This window comes from Mustelus asterias, chromosome 21 (assembly GCF_964213995.1).
Source record: "Mustelus asterias chromosome 21, sMusAst1.hap1.1, whole genome shotgun sequence".
Lineage (NCBI taxonomy): Eukaryota > Metazoa > Chordata > Chondrichthyes > Carcharhiniformes > Triakidae > Mustelus > Mustelus asterias.
The window spans coordinates 32,520,614-32,536,175 of NC_135821.1; the positions used below are offsets into that span (position 1 = coordinate 32,520,614).

The 15,562-nt window shown below is 54.4% G+C and overlaps 1 protein-coding gene across 3 annotated transcripts in view; it reads right to left on the minus strand.

Moving 5' to 3' along the window:
* Nucleotides 1-748: 748 nt before the first annotated feature.
* The window catches only part of col16a1 (collagen, type XVI, alpha 1), a 425,594-nt gene continuing 410,780 nt past the window's right edge, over nucleotides 749-15,562 (minus strand). For all 3 annotated transcript variants that reach the window (XM_078237703.1, XM_078237702.1, XM_078237701.1), the window contains 4 exons: nucleotides 11,686-11,752; nucleotides 7,722-7,895; nucleotides 4,228-4,305; nucleotides 749-2,635 (listed from right to left, as the gene is read on the minus strand). In XM_078237703.1, coding sequence (XP_078093829.1) covers nucleotides 2,433-2,635; nucleotides 4,228-4,305; nucleotides 7,722-7,895; nucleotides 11,686-11,752 — 522 coding nt within the window. In that variant the 3' untranslated portion in view covers nucleotides 749-2,432. The remainder of the gene's footprint in view (nucleotides 2,636-4,227; nucleotides 4,306-7,721; nucleotides 7,896-11,685; nucleotides 11,753-15,562) is intronic.

A 15,562-nucleotide genomic window follows, 5' to 3' on the forward strand; every position in this document is an offset into this window, starting at 1 on the left:
TTCCAAAAAATAAACTCGGTGCCCAATGGGTGGGAAAACAGAAAACGAGAGAACCACAATCTTGTGGCTACAGGTGTGTGGAGCCCCTATTGTGGCATTTAGAATTGTATCATGTTTCAGCACTCACTGTGATCAGGCTGGTCAATGATCACGGTGAACAGTTGTGTATCCCTGAGCGACTAGCTTCGTTTCTGACCCCATGTTCAGAGGCGACAGGAGATGGATGCTCTGTCCCAGGGTGTGGTGTCTGACAAGGAGCTTGTGCAGGACTACGCTCTGAATCAAACCACAATTAGACCAATAAGGTCTCAGGCCTGGAAACGTTTTGGCAAAAAACATATTGAGGATAGCTTCAACACTGGAAATCGGTGTAAAATAGAAGATATGCATTGGAACACATCACTTGGAAATAAAGGATAAAATAAAAATAAATGGAACTGCGCTGATGTGACTGAGTTTCCTCCTGGAGCTGTCTCTTCACAAGGCTCCAGCCAGCAGGACTCAGATACATCTCCAAACTGCATGGGGTTTGGATGCCAAGTGGGACTAAGTCATTGCTGGAGATTAGAAAGAATACACACAGCAGATTGCTGAAGGAGCAGACACCCTTCACTAAGGGAACAGCCCCGATTAATCGAGCTGCAGCTCAACATAACGGTCCTCATTCAAGAGAGTGCCGGGGAGCAGATTGTTACCACATTTCAACATTGCCAAAGAAGAGAAAAATCAACCAATTCCAAAGATCAAGCTCGTTCAAAATTCTTTTTAATGCTCTTTAATACAGGGGTCACATAGAACTCCCTGATCTCCAACAGCTGACGTTTAGAATTTGCAACACTTGATTGTAATGACACATTTCAGTAGACAACACCCGACAACATGTTCCTATTTCGTGGTGATTCTTTGGCAAGTGGAGACTGAGAGGGACAGGCTGTCAGAGATCCCATCAAAAGCAAGAGAGGGGGATGGTGGGGGCCAGGGGAGGTGGGGTGGGGAGGGGGGAGTTTTGAGTTTATGCTAGTCAGGAAGTCCTGCTTCCATAAGTTGTATGTTGGCACTGTTGCTGTGATAAACCAGCAGTCTCCTGTACCAGCAGGTACTGGCATACTGATATAGAAATGTGAAACCAAGCGTGAGCAGAGGGCATTGCCCAGGAACTGGGACAAGAGATTGGGAGAGCGTGGAGTCAACATCTCCGGTTTGAGACCCACTCTGCACTTTGTCTCATGAACAATGATGGAGAATTAGTAATTAAAGCAAATTACTGGGGATGCTGGAATCTGAAACCAAAAGAGAAAATGCTGGAAAATCTCAGCAGGTCTGGCAGCATCTGTAAGGAGAGAAAAGAGCTGACGTTTCGAGTCCAGATGATCATGTGTCAAAGCTTTGACAAAGGGTCGTCTGGACTCGAAACGTCAGCTCTTTTCTCTCCTTACAGATGCTGCCAGACCTGCTGAGATTTTCCAGCATTTTCTCTTTTGGATGGCGAATTAGTGTTTATTTCAGAGAGATGTTTGAGGAAGGAGTGAGGTTGATCAGTTCCAGGTGCAGGGTGAAAAGAAAAACAATTTCAATCAATTTAATACTCTTCATTTTCTTACTTTATCAAAGAATGGTTCTGCTCACTGAGGCATGCTGGGTTAGTGTTGGAGAATGGACCAGTCCCAGGCACATGCTGGGTGTTTAAACTGTGCTTTTCCACAATTACTGTAATCCAATTGGCCAACATGGCTCATATCCCTCCTCTGGCTCTTACCATTAATCTGACCAATGGTGGTGTCCCAATGAGGGGGAATAACTCTCCAGGACTCGTCCTGCTTTTCCAGGAATTAAAGATTTACCTCACCAGCAATATTTTCATTTTCTTTGTTTTTTGAAACAGTATTACAATATTGGAGAAAAGAACAAGGTATTTTGACTGAGAAGCATCCAGTTAGATATGGAAGAGGCTACGTACTTGTCAATTGGCCAGGTGAAGGTGGGACCCACTGTGACGGTCGACATGTCAAGCAGCTGGGGTTGAGAGGGTGAGGGTGGAACTGTGGGAGGTCATGTGATGAAACGTTTTGAAATGTGTCCAATCAGAGTTAGCAATTCTAAGCCTCAGCTGGTGCCCCAGGTCCCAAAAGATCGAGGGACAGACTATCTTCCACAGGGGCATCCATAATACACCTTTAATGGTATTGGAAAGGTTACTGGGACTGAATTGTAACCAGTAAAACATTGAGCCTGTTGCCACAAGCATGAGAGACTCAGAAACCTTTACAAACACCACTTCAATAATACACTGGGTGGATAGATCATTGCTTGGGCCTACCTTTGAAGGCTGTTGGCATGATTCATTCAATAGAGGAATAAACGAGGAAAAAATAATCAGACATTTCAATCACCCCCGTCCCCCGCTAAAAAACGCAAATGAAGAAAAGTCTTTATTAATTGATCCAATGAGGTGGTCCTTTTGAATTCTTGGCATTAAAAGGTTCTCGTACCCTCATGATGCAGTCAGAGGGTGTGCAGTGGCCATTTTTCCCTGATGTTCCTTGAAGTCCTGGTGGGCCTGGAACACCTGGCACACCCTGTTGGCCGGCTGGACCTGGTGGGCCAATTTTACCATAACCTGGGAGACCCGGTGGACCTAAGGGTGAAAGGCAAGGCATTGGAAACAGTAAAATTATAAAATTATAAGCTATAAACTGTAAAGCAGGGGGCTGCCCATCAACATCGTGAGTGCTTGAGGTTAACAAGCCAATTAAACATAGAGAAAAGCAGCCACCACTGAAGATCCCAAACCAGATAGTTCTAGCCTGGCAGCAATGATAAGACTTCCTCATCAGTGACACCATAAACCTAGAAGATAAGCTACAGGCAGCCAAATGGGGTCCTGGTGCAGCTCACTGGATTGAGGCTTTATGACCAGCCTGTGGTGACTGCTGGTGAGGTGATGTGAGCTGCGAGGGGCGGGGGGTTGCTGAGAGTGGGACTCCTGGGACACAAACAGCCCAGATTAATTTTGAAGGGGTTGCAGAAAAACTTCAGCTCCCCTGGGACTTGCAAAATGAATTTCACACTTGCTTTTCCAGCCTCCTTTCTGCCGCCCACTGGGTCCAGTAGAGCTGGATAAAGCCTGCATGGTGCAGGCTCCAGCCTGTCCATTCACAGGGCCTCAATATCCCCTTTAGCAAGGAGATGTTGATGGAAACTGGCAGACACTTTGGACAGCTGGGAGGAAGCTCCTTTCAATATGGCGTCAGTGGCATTTGCTGCAACTCCATTGGAGGCCGTTACCATCCAATTATCATCAGGCGAGGCTGCTGGAATTGTTAGTGACTATTTTCTTTTTAAGGTCACTATTCCAAAAGCAGAAACATTTTCTCCATGTTTACTCCATCAAGACCATCCATAATTTTAAAGAATCTCTCTGAGGTCAACTCTCGGTCTTTGCTAATCTGTGTTAAGCTTATTTATTAGTGTCACAAGTAGGTTTACATTAACACTGCAATGAAGTTACTGTGAAAATTCCCCAGTCACCACACTCCAGCGCCTGTTCGGGTACACTGAGAGAGAATTTAGCTTGGCCAATGCACCTAACCAACGCGTCTTTCAGATTGTGGGAGGAAACCGGGGTACCCGGGGAAACCCATGCAGACAGGGGGAGAACATGCAGACTCCACACAGACACACACGAGGCCGGGAGTTGAACCCGGGTCCCTGGCATTGTGAGGCAGCGGTACTAACCACTGTGCCACTGTGCCATGAATGAAGAGTCCCAGTTTGTTTCATCTTTCCTGAGAGTTTACTTCCAGTATCATCTTTATAAATTGTTTCTGCATGTTTTGGATTCCTAAACCATTTTTTATATATAGAATATTCCGCAAAGGCTGCTTTGAAGCCTTCCTCTGAAAGGCAGTAAGTAAATGTAAGTCTTCTGAGTTTTCAGAAACCAGAATGATTAACTGTTCTCCAATTGTGGTCTAATTAAGATTCTAAATAGATTTAAAATAACTTCACTGCTTTTCAATTCTATTTCTCCACAAATAAACCCCAATACTTTGCTTTATTGTGGTCCTGTGAACCTGTAATGCTAATTTTAATGATATATGAATCAGAAACCCAAGTTCCTTCTGTTCCTCCAGCCCACTTTTAAACTCCTTTTCATGGACCACGTGACCTTATTCATTTTACCAAAACTCAATCATCGCCAACCAATCTGCATATCTATCTACTCACCGAGAGCTCCAGGTGCACCAGGTTCCCCCAAACGGCCAATGCCAATTTCACCACGGTCTCCCTTAGGACCACTAGGACCTGTTTAAAAATGTATAAATCATTTATTAAAGACCAGGAAATAAAATATCCCAATGATACCAACAGAAGCAATTCATTCACACTTTGTCAGATATAATTTAATTCTTCAAAGTCTCTGGAGCCAGCTACAGCACAGAGTCAGATACAGAGCAAAGCTCCCTCTACACTGTCCCCCATCAAACACTCCCGGGACAGGTACAGCACGGGGTTAGGTACAGAATAAAGCTCCCTCGACACTGTCCCCCATCAAACACTCGCAAGACAGGTATAGCACGGAGTTAGATACAGAGTAAAACTCCCTCTACACTGTCCCCCATCAAACACTCGCAAGACAGGTATAGCACGGCGTTAGATACAGAGTAAAGCTCCCTCTACACTGTCCCCCATCAAACACTCCCAGGACAGGTACAGCACGGGGTTAGATACAGAGTAAAACTCCCTCTACACTGTCCCCATCAAACACTCCCAGGACAGGTACAGCACGGGGTTAGATACAGAGTAAAACTCCCTCTACACTGTCCCCCATCAAACACTCCCAGGAGAGGTACAGCATGGGGTTAGATACAGAGTAAAACTCCCTCTACACTGTCCCCCATCAAACACTCCCAGGAGAGGTACAGCACGGGGTTAGATACAGAGTAAAACTCCCTCTACACTGTCCCCCATCAAACACTCCCAGGAGAGGTACAGCACGGGGTTAGATACAGAGTAAAGCTCCCTCTACACTGTACCCCATCAAACACTCCCAGGACAAGTATAGCACGGAGTTAGATACAGAGTAAAGCTCCCTCTGCACTGTCCCCCATCAAACACTCCCAGGACAAGTATAGCACGGAGTTAGATACAGAGTAAAGCTCCCTCTGCACTGTCCCCCATCAAACACTCCCAGGACAAGTATAGCACGGAGTTAGATACAGAGTAAAGCTCCCTCTGCACTGTCCCCCATCAAACACTCCCAGGACAGGTACACTAAATTTCTTTGATAATTGTTAGAATTTACTGCACAATCAGCTTCAATCCTGTACATTAATACCGTATTGATACAGATTCACAAGAACAATTCCAGGGGATAATAATTTGTAGTGAAGAGAATAGATCGAAGAGGTTTTGTCGGTTTTCCTTGGAGAAAAGACTGAGAGACATTCAGGATGCTGAGGGTTATGATCAGGGTAAATAGTGAGAAACTTTTCCCTCTCAAGAGAGCATCAAGAACCAGGTACTGATTCAAAATAATGGACAAATGGAGTGACGTGAAGAAGAGTTTTTTCACGCAGAAGGTGGTTGGAGTCTGGAACAAATTTCCTGAGAGGGGAGGAGGCAGGTTCGATCGAGGTTTTCGAAAGGAAATTGGATTGCTATTTGAAAAGAGAGAATGCGCAAGATTACAGGGATGTGGCAGGGGAGTAGGACTGGGTAGAATGCCCTTTCAGAGAACCAGTGCAGAATCAATGGGCCAAATGGCCTCCTTCTGCATAGTAAAGATACTGTGATTAAACAAATTCATTCACTGTGAGGAACATTGTGATGTCTTGTGGATGAGTAAGGCGCTATATAAGTGAATGCTCCTTCAGTAGCTGTGTTTTTTTGGGCTGTGAGTGGCAGTGCCAATACAGCACAAAGTGTGGTGAGTTAGCTGACTGGTGCACCTTAGCTACTGTAACTGTCTCTGATACATCTCGATCGGGAACTGTCTCTCAGCAGGAAGACTGCATTCTCAATTTCAGTAACAGATGTACCAAATCACCAGAAATAATCTGGAGATGGTAAGTATTTATTTCAGTGCTGCTTTAACATGACAGACAGATGCTGTGTGATGTTCAGTCTAATCTTCCTGCTTTGATGGATAGTAATTTCATAGAATCATAGAAACCCTACAATGCAGAAGGAGGCCATTCGGCCCATCGAGTCTGCACCGACCACAATCCCACCCAGATCCTACCCCCATATCCCTAAATATTTACCCACTAATCCCTCTAACCTACGCATCTCAGGAATCTAAGGGGCAATTTTTAGCATGGCCAATCAACCTAACCCGCACATCTTTGGACATAAAGGCTATTTATAGAACAGTACAGCACAGAACAGGCCCTTCGGCCCACGATGTTGTGCTGAGCTTTATCTAAAGCCTTTTATTTATCAAGCCTTTATGGGAAAGGACTCTCAGCAATGCAGCTGTGATCTCGCACAGTGTGATCCCACAATCTCTGCAAGCAAATGGATAATCATATTAACTGTCACTTTAAATGAGTCCCTCTCTGAGGCTGGAATGGTCTATTTCATTTCAGGTTAAGGCCAGAGGGATTTTAGCTCTTTTCAGTTCTGATGAGTGGAGAGAGTAATCTTGCCTGATCTGCTGAGGGGCTGTCATCAGAGCCCTTGCTCTGGAAGCCAGTACGGAAACGGACCGAGTGGTGGAGAGGCTGAATGTGAGGCCACTCACACAGAGCAACATCCACATGGAGCGCACAATATTTAACAGGAACGCAGCTCCTGACAACCCATATCTTTAAACTAACACAGTGAAGTTTGTGTTTGTAAAACTATTAAAAAATAGTAAAAATGCTAAGAATTGTAAAATTGCATTGTCTGTTTAAAAATAAAGGTAGTTTTTTTGCCTTGCTAGAGAGTTAAAAGAGATGCAGATGCAAATGCAGGTACACAGAGAGCATAGAGTGAAACATTATAGTGCGAGCCTGGGCAGGGGTGCTGCCAAAATGACAGGTTGTCTTTGAATTTTAACCAATCAATTTAAAATAGGCATTTGAATAGCAGCAGCCTATCAGATTTGAATTTGATGTTTCGATAACCTGTAAACCAATCCCATTGTGTGAATTTTGGTATGTCATCAGGGGTATAAAACCAGCTGCTAGCTCCAGAGAACTGCCAGAAGACTACCTGCCAGCCACTGCCACAGATCACAGCTCTCAGCTTGAGAGACACACAGACAGTAACTGTTCTCTGCCAGTGTAACAGCCACATTTATGTCTGAAAAGAAAACCTCATCTCAATCGTAAAGGTACCAATAGACCACAGAAAAAAATCAGCAAAGAAGATAGAAGGTCCCGGAAGATGACAAACCTGATTGAATTTTGAGAGTGACTAACAATTCTATTATTTTTTGTTAAAAAATGGAAATTGTACCTATCTAAACAGCATTCCATTAGAATAGTGTTTTATTTGGTTTGTTAATAGTTTAGTTAACCTGTTTACTGTTAGTTAGAAGAATAAAGTGTTACTTGTTGATTTTTCAGAGAGAGTCTCAGGTAGTCATTTTGATTTAACGACGGAAAGTTGCAGAAGTGCAGATAATCCCCCTTCTCACGCACAGATTCTGAAGGGAGGTACTTCTCTTTGAGTGGTTGAGTGTTAGTTCTCAGAGAAGAGATCAACCTCCCCTTCATAACACTAAATTCTACCTTTGGGTCCAGATATCCCAGGCCGTCCATCTCTTCCACTCTGTCCTGGCAATCCAGGCTGGCCTGGTTGTCCAGGATGTCCAGGGCTGCCGATTTTACCAGGGGGTCCTTGCCTTCCTTGGCTTGCTAAGTCTGATGGGACACGTATTCTGGCTAGGTAGTACGCCATTCTTTCTAGAAAACAGAACGTAGACCAATGAGTGAGCTGCAATCAGTTCTCCTGATAACTACACTTCCTGGATTTCCAGTCTGGTAAATGGTGGGAACACCTTCATGGGCTGGGACTCTCCGACCTCGCCCCCAGCCGGGATTCTCTGACCTCGCTCTCAGCCAGGATTCTCCCACCTCGCTCCCAGCCGGGACTCTCTGACCTCGTCCCCGGCCGGGATTCTCTGACCTCGCCCGTGGCTGGGACACTCCGACCTCCTTCCCGGCCGGGACTCTCCGACCTCCCTCCCGGCCGGGACTCTCCGACCTCCCTCCCGGCCGGGACTCTCTGACCTCCCTCCCGGCCGGGACTCTCCGACCTCCCTCCCGGCCGGGACTCTCTGACCTCCCTCCCGGCCGGGACTCTCCGACCTCCCTCCCGGCCGGGACTCTCCGACCTCCCTCCCGGCCGGGACTCTCTGACCTCCCTCCCGGCCGGGACTCTCCGACCTCCCTCCCGGCCGGGACTCTCCGACCTCCCTCCCGGCCGGGACTCTCTGACCTCCCTCCCGGCCGGGACACTCCGACCTCCTTCCCGGCCGGGACTCTCCGACCTCCCTCCCGGCCGGGACTCTCCGACCTCCTTCCCGGCCGGGACTCTCCGACCTCCCTCCCGGCCGGGACTCTCCGACCTCCCTCCCGGCCGGGACTCTCTGACCTCCCTCCCGGCCGGGATTCTCTGACCTCCCTCCCGGCCGGGACTCTCTGACCTTCCTCCCGGCCGGGACTCTCCGACCTTCCTCCCGGCCGGGATTCTCCGACCTCCCTCCCGGCCGGGATTCTCCGACCTCGCTCCCAGCCGGGATTCTCTGACCTCCCTCCCGGCCGGGATTCTCTGACCTCCCTCCCAGCCGGGATTCTCCGACCTCGCTCCCAGCCGGGATTCTCTGACCTCCCTCCCGGCCGGGATTCTCTGACCTCGCTCCCAGCCGGGATTCTCCGATCTCGCCCCCGGCCGGGATTCTCCGACCTCGCTCGCGGCCGGGATTCTCCGACCTTGCTCGCGGCCGGGATTCTCCGACCTCGCTCGCGGCCGGGATTCTCCGACCTCCCTCCCGGCCGGGATTCTCTGACCTCCCTCCCAGCCGGGATTCTCCGATCTCGCCCCCGGCCGGGATTCTCCGACCTCGCTCGCGGCCGGGATTCTCCGACCTCGCTCGCGGCCGGGATTCTCCGACCTTGCTCGCGGCCGGGATTCTCCGACCTTGCTCGCGGCCGGGATTCTCCGACCTCGCCCCCGGCCGGGATTCTCCGACCTTGCTCGCGGCCGGGATTCTCCGACCTCGCTCGCGGCCGGGATTCTCCGACCTCGCTCGCGGCCGGGATTCTCCGACCTCGCCCCCGGCCGGGATTCTCCGACCTCGCCCCCGGCCGGGATTCTCCGACCTCGCCCCCGGCCGGGATTCTCCGACCTCGCTCGCGGCCGGGATTCTCCGACCTCGCCCCCGGCCGGGATTCTCCGACCTCGCTCGCGGCCGGGATTCTCCGACCTCGCTCGCGGCCGGGATTCTCCGACCTCGCCCCCGGCCGGGATTCTCCGACCTCGCTCGCGGCCGGGATTCTCCGACCTCGCTCGCGGCCGGGATTCTCCGACCTCGCCCCCGGCCGGGATTCTCCGACCTCGCTCGCGGCCGGGATTCTCCGACCTCGCTCGCGGCCGGGATTCTCCGACCTCGCCCCCGGCCGGGATTCTCCGACCTCGCTCGCGGCCGGGATTCTCCGACCTCGCCCCCGGCCGGGATTCTCCGACCTCGCTCGCGGCCGGGATTCTCCGACCTCGCTCGCGGCCGGGATTCTCCGACCTCGCTCGCGGCCGGGATTCTCCGACCTCGCTCGCGGCCGGGATTCTCCGACCTCGCTCGCGGCCGGGATTCTCCGACCTCGCTCGCGGCCGGGATTCTCCGACCTTGCTCGCGGCCGGCATTCTCCGACCTCGCCCCCGGCCGGGATTCTCCGACCTCGCCCCCGGCCGGGATTCTCCGACCTCGCTCGCGGCCGGGATTCTCCGACCTTGCTCCCGGCCGGGATTCTCCGACCTCGCCCCCGGCCGGGATTCTCCGACCTCGCTCGCGGCCGGGATTCTCCGACCTTGCTCCCGGCCGGGATTCTCCGACCTCGCCCCCGGCCGGGATTCTCCGACCTCGCTCCCGGCCGGGATTCTCCGACCTCGCTCCCGGCCGGGATTCTCCGACCTTGCTCGCGGCCGGGATTCTCCGACCTCGCTCGCGGCCGGGATTCTCCGACCTCGCCCCCGGCCGGGATTCTCCGACCTCGCCCCCGGCCGGGATTCTCCGACCTCGCTCGCGGCCGGGATTCTCCGACCTCGCCCCCGGCCGGGATTCTCCGACCTCGCTCGCGGCCGGGATTCTCCGACCTCGCCCCCGGCCGGGATTCTCCGACCTCGCCCCCGGCCGGGATTCTCCGACCTCGCTCGCGGCCGGGATTCTCCGACCTCGCTCGCGGCCGGGATTCTCCGACCTCGCTCGCGGCCGGGATTCTCCGACCTCGCCCCCGGCCGGGATTCTCCGACCTCGCCCCCGGCCGGGATTCTCCGACCTCGCTCGCGGCCGGGATTCTCCGACCTCGCTCGCGGCCGGGATTCTCCGACCTCGCTCGCGGCCGGGATTCTCCTCTCCTGCTGCAGTGAATGGAGATTTGGCTGAGCCCAATTTCACTGATCTCGCTGGCAGCAGTGGCGGGGTGTGAATGATGTGGAGATGCCGGCGTTGGACTGGGGTAAACACAGTAAGAGTTTTAACAACACCAGGTTAAAGTCCAACAGGTTTATTTGGTAGCAAATGCCATTAGCTTTTGGAGCGCTGCTCCTTCGTCAGATGGGAGTGGAAATGTGCTCTCAAACAGGACACAGAGACACAAAAATCAAGTTACAGAATACTGATTAGAATGCAAATCTTAGGCACAGGTTCAAGAGATGTGTATTGTCTCCAGACTATACACATCTCATGGCTGTCCTGTCTGGAGACAATACACATCTCTTTAACCTGTGCCTAAGATTCGCATTCTAATCAGTATTCTGTAACTTGATTTTGTGTCTCTGTGTCCTGTTTGAGAGCAGATATCCACTCCATCTGACGAAGGAGCAGCGCTCTGAAAGCTAATGGCATTTGCTACCAAATAAATCTGTTGGACTTTAACCTGGTGTTGTTAAAACTCTTACGGGGTGTGAACAGCCAGAGAATTCCAGCCTAGAGCTGAAGAAGAGGGATGGTCTGTATAGTCTCTGCAATTCAGGGAGAGATTAGTCCACAGGTGTGTGCTGACCATATCCACTGCTCAAGAGAGAGCTCCCCCTGTATTGGAGCAAGGAGTTTCCCTATTTTGGGAAGAGGAGCTGTCCCGATATTGGAGGGAGGGATGGCATGAATTAACATTTTTCCTGTGATAGAGTACCAGTTGTGTTAATAATACAATGAGATTATTTATGGGTTATTCTCCTCTGAATACGAGAGAATAACTGGTCCCCAGATGCCAGTCGTTATCGATGCCACCCTCCATTTGATGGGAGGTGTGTATCGAGGCTCAGAGATTGTTATCTCCTCCTACACAAAGGTGAGGGGGGAAGAGTTCCTGCCTTCCACTCAGCAGCACATCAGCCTGGGCAGAGCGAGATCAGGAACTCAGGAATGAGGAGGATCCGGGTGTGTTAATACGCCTCTGGTAAATTGGTTCCCAGATCCCATTGTCCGATGTGTGAGCTGAAGGAGATAAAGGGTTGTAAATAAAAAGGTTCACTCACCATCAAAGATCTTTGTAACTTCTTGTCTTATTAACCTCTTTATCTCATCAAAATTAACAGTTTCAGCCTGTGGGAAGGAATCACAGATTGACTGCCTCAGTTTCAGGAAGTGTCACTTGGTTGGAGACTCCCGGTTAAAGTCGGATTCTGGAAACTGCAATGGGAGCGTTCTCTTTATGTGAAAGGGTCAGGAACACATTTGGAAAGAACAGTTCAGCAGCTTTGATATGAGTTGCTGTGAGCCCGGAGTGATGAGGTGGTTTACCACGATTTATGTCGTTGTGTGGTTTGGGCTTAACCAAATGTCTTGGAATGACAGAATTAATTGACACCCATCACTGAGGTTCCCGTTCGCGGTGACCACTCTACAACTTAACACTTAAACAGGCGATGCCTAGGCTGGCCTTCCTGCCCTTGCATTAATTGGGGCCCTTAATGGCCAATTATTGTCCATTTAAGAGGCATTTCTTAACCAGCATTAATTTTCAGGTTGGCAGGAGGAGTGTTTGAGAAGAAACTGTGTTCAGGCCTCCTGTGGGAGGGAGGGGGGGAAGCATGGGGGGGGGGGGTGGGGGTAAGTTGGGGGAGGTGGGGGTAACAGTAGGCGGGTGGGGGTAGGCGTGGGGAGTTAGGGATAAGTGTGTGGGGGTAGGGGTAAGTGTGTGGGGGTAGGGGTAAGCGTGGGGGTAGGGGTAAGCTTGGGGGGAGTGGGGGTAAGCGTGGGGGGGGTGGGGGGTAAGCGTGGGGGGGGTGGGGGGTAAGCGTGGGGGGGGGGTGGGGGGTAAGCGTGGGGGGGGGGTAAGCGTGGGGGGGGGTGGGGGGTAAGCGTGGGGGGGTGGGGGGTAAGCGTGGGGGGGGTGGGGGGGTGGGGGGGTGGGGGGTAAGCGTGGGGGGGGGTGGGGGGGTAAGCGTGGGGTGGGGGGTAAGCGTGGGGGGGGGTGGGGGGTAAGCGTGGGGGGGGTGGGGGGTAAGCGTGGGGGGGGGTGGGGGTAAGCGTGGGGGGGGTGGGGGGTAAGCGTGGGGGGGGGTGGGGGGTAAGCGTGGGGGGGGGTGGGGGGTAAGCGTGGGGGGGCGTGGGGGGGGTGGGGGGTAAGCGTGGGGGGGTGTGGGGGTAAGCGTGGGGGGGGGGTGGGGGGTAAGCGTGGGGGGGGGGGTGGGGGTAAGCGTGGGGGGGGGTGGGGGGTAAGCGTGGGGGGGGGTGGGGGTAAGCGTGGGGGGGGGTGGGGGTGGGTTGGGGGGGGTGGGGGGGGTGGGAGGGTGCGGGTGGGGGTGGGGGGGGGTGGGGGGGGTGGGGGGGGTGGGGGGGGTGGGGGGGGTGGGGCTGGGGGGGGTGGGGTGGGGGTGGGGGGGGGTGGGGGTGGGGGGGGGGGGGGGGTGGGGGGTGGGGGGGGTGGGGGGGGGGGGGGGGTTGGGGGGTGGGGGGGGGTGGGGGGGGGTGGGGGTAGGGGGGGTGGGGGGGGGGGGGGGGTGGGTGGGGGGGGGTGGGGGGGGTGGGGTGGGTGTGGGGGGTAGGGGGGGGTGGGGGGGGTGGGTGGGTGGGGTGGGGGGGGGTGGGGTGGGGGTGGGGGTGGGGGGGGGGTGGGGGGGGGTGGGGGTGGGTGGGGGGGGTGGGGGGTTAAGCGTGGGGGGGGGGGTGGGGGTAGGTGGGGGGGGTGGGGGGTGGGGGGTAAGCGTGGGGGGGGGTGGGGGGTAAGCGTGGGGGGGGTGGGGGGTAAGCGTGGGGGGGTGGGGGGTAAGCGTGGGGGGGTGGGGGGTAAGCGTGGGGGGGGTGGGGGGTAAGCGTGGGGGGTGGGGGGTGGGGGGTAAGCGTGGTGGGGGGGTGGGGTTAAGCGTGGTGGGGGGGTGGGGGGTAAGCGTGGTGGGGGGGTGGGGGGGTAAGCGTGGGGGGGCGTGGGGGTAAGCGTGGGGGGGGGTGGGGGGTAAGCGTGGGGGGGGTGGGGGGTAAGCATGGGGGGGAGGTGGGGGGTAAGCGTGGGGGGGTGGGGGGTGGGGGGTAAGCGTGGTGGGGGGGTGGGGGTAAGCGTGGTGGGGGGGTGGGGGTAAGCGTGGTGGGGGGGTAAGCGTGGGGGGGTGTGGGGGGTAAGCGTGGGGGGGGTGGGGGGTAAGCGTGGGGGGGGTGGGGGGTAAGCGTGGGGGGGTGGGGGTGAGCGTAGGGGGGTGGGGGGTAAGCGTAGGGGGGTGGGGGGTAAGCGTGGGGGTGGGGTGGGGGGTAAGCGTGGGGGAGGTGGGGGGTAAGCGTGGGGGGGTGGGGGGGGTTAAGCGTGGGGGGTGGGGGTAAGCGTGCGGGGTGGGGTTAAGCGTGGGGGTAAGCGTGGGTGGGGTGGAGGTAAGCGTGGGGGGAGGTGGGGGGTAAGCGTGGGCGGGGAGGTGGGGGGTAAGCGTGGGGGGGGTGCGGGGGTTAAGCGTGGGGGGTGGGGGTAAAGCGTGCGGGGTGGGGGTAAGCGTGCGGGGTGGGGGTAAGCGTGGGGGTAAGCGTGGGTGGGGTGGAGATAAGCGTGGGGGGTGGGGGTAAGCGTGGGGGGGTGGGGGCCATGCGTGGGGGGGGTGGGGGCTAAGCGTGGGGTGGGTGGGGGGTAAGCGTGGGGGGGTGGGGATAAGCGTGGGGGGGGTGGGGATAAGCGTGGGGGGGTAAGCATGGGATCATGGGGGTGGGGAGAGCATGAGGGGCTGAGGGGGAGTGTGAGGAGTGTGAGGGTTTTGGGGGGAGGAGTGTGAGGGTTTTGGGGGGAGGAGTGTGAGGGGGTTTGGGGGGGGAGTGTGGGGGGCTGGGGGAGAGTGTGGGGGGATGGGGGAGGGAGTGTGGGGGGCTGGGGGGGAATGTAGAGGACTGGGGGGTTGGGGGGAGTGTGGGGAGATGGGGGGGGCAGGAATGAGCTCCCTCAGCAACCCCTTTAACATCAGATGCCCTGTCAAAAGGTCTGACTCACTCTGTCACCGTGCCCCCCTCCCTCAATCGCCCCATTGATCTAGCCGCTCTCTTGTGGCCATCACCTCAGCTCCTCACCCGGACACCCCCTCACTTGTCAGGTTCTGGATTCCGAGGCCTGAGGCTCCAGGGTTTGCATGCAGTCCCAGTCCTGTCCACCGCAGCTTGTGGTGCTGCAGAGACAGGAGAGGTGGGGCAGGCCTCCCTCCCGAGTGAAGGGCCTAAGTCCCGTATCCGGCCCATTAACACTGGCTGGAGCGTGGGTGAACTCACTGTGCGGCAGGGAAATGTTCTCCGCCAATTTTTCAGATGGCGGGAAGGGAAACATCACCATTATAAAATTCCGAGGCAAGAACCACGCCAGAACCCCGACTCATTCCTATGGAGGGAAGAAGATCTAATAGAGGCCTTTAAAATGATTACAGGTTTGTTGTTGTAGAGAAGATGCTTCCATAGAAACAGGAGCCATAAACATAAGGTCATCACCAAAAGCTTCAGTAGGAATTCAGGAAGAACTTCTTCACTCAGTGGTTGGGATGTGGAATCTACTATCACATAAACACAAAGAGCATAGATACCTACATAGAGGAACAGAAGAGCATATTCCAATGAGGTTGGATGAAGAGGGGCAGGAGGCCTCTCGAGTACAACATAAACACTTGAGGAATGGCCTGATTCTCTGCTGTTTGACACAATGTCATTCCCAATTTGATGAACTAACTGTCCTTCTTTCTTTTTAACCTTTATGTCCTTGGCAAAGATGGGTGGGATTCTCTGATCTATCCGTGCCCCGCCCTGCTGTCGGCGGGAATGGACAATTTGGTGTTCCAGCCAAAGCTCCATTCCCTTCAGCAGTACCGGAGAATCCCAGCAGCCAATGTGGATGGAGGTTCCCAGCACAGATCTTTCATGGACTCCTTCCAGTAATCCTGCCAATGAAACCTCTCTCTC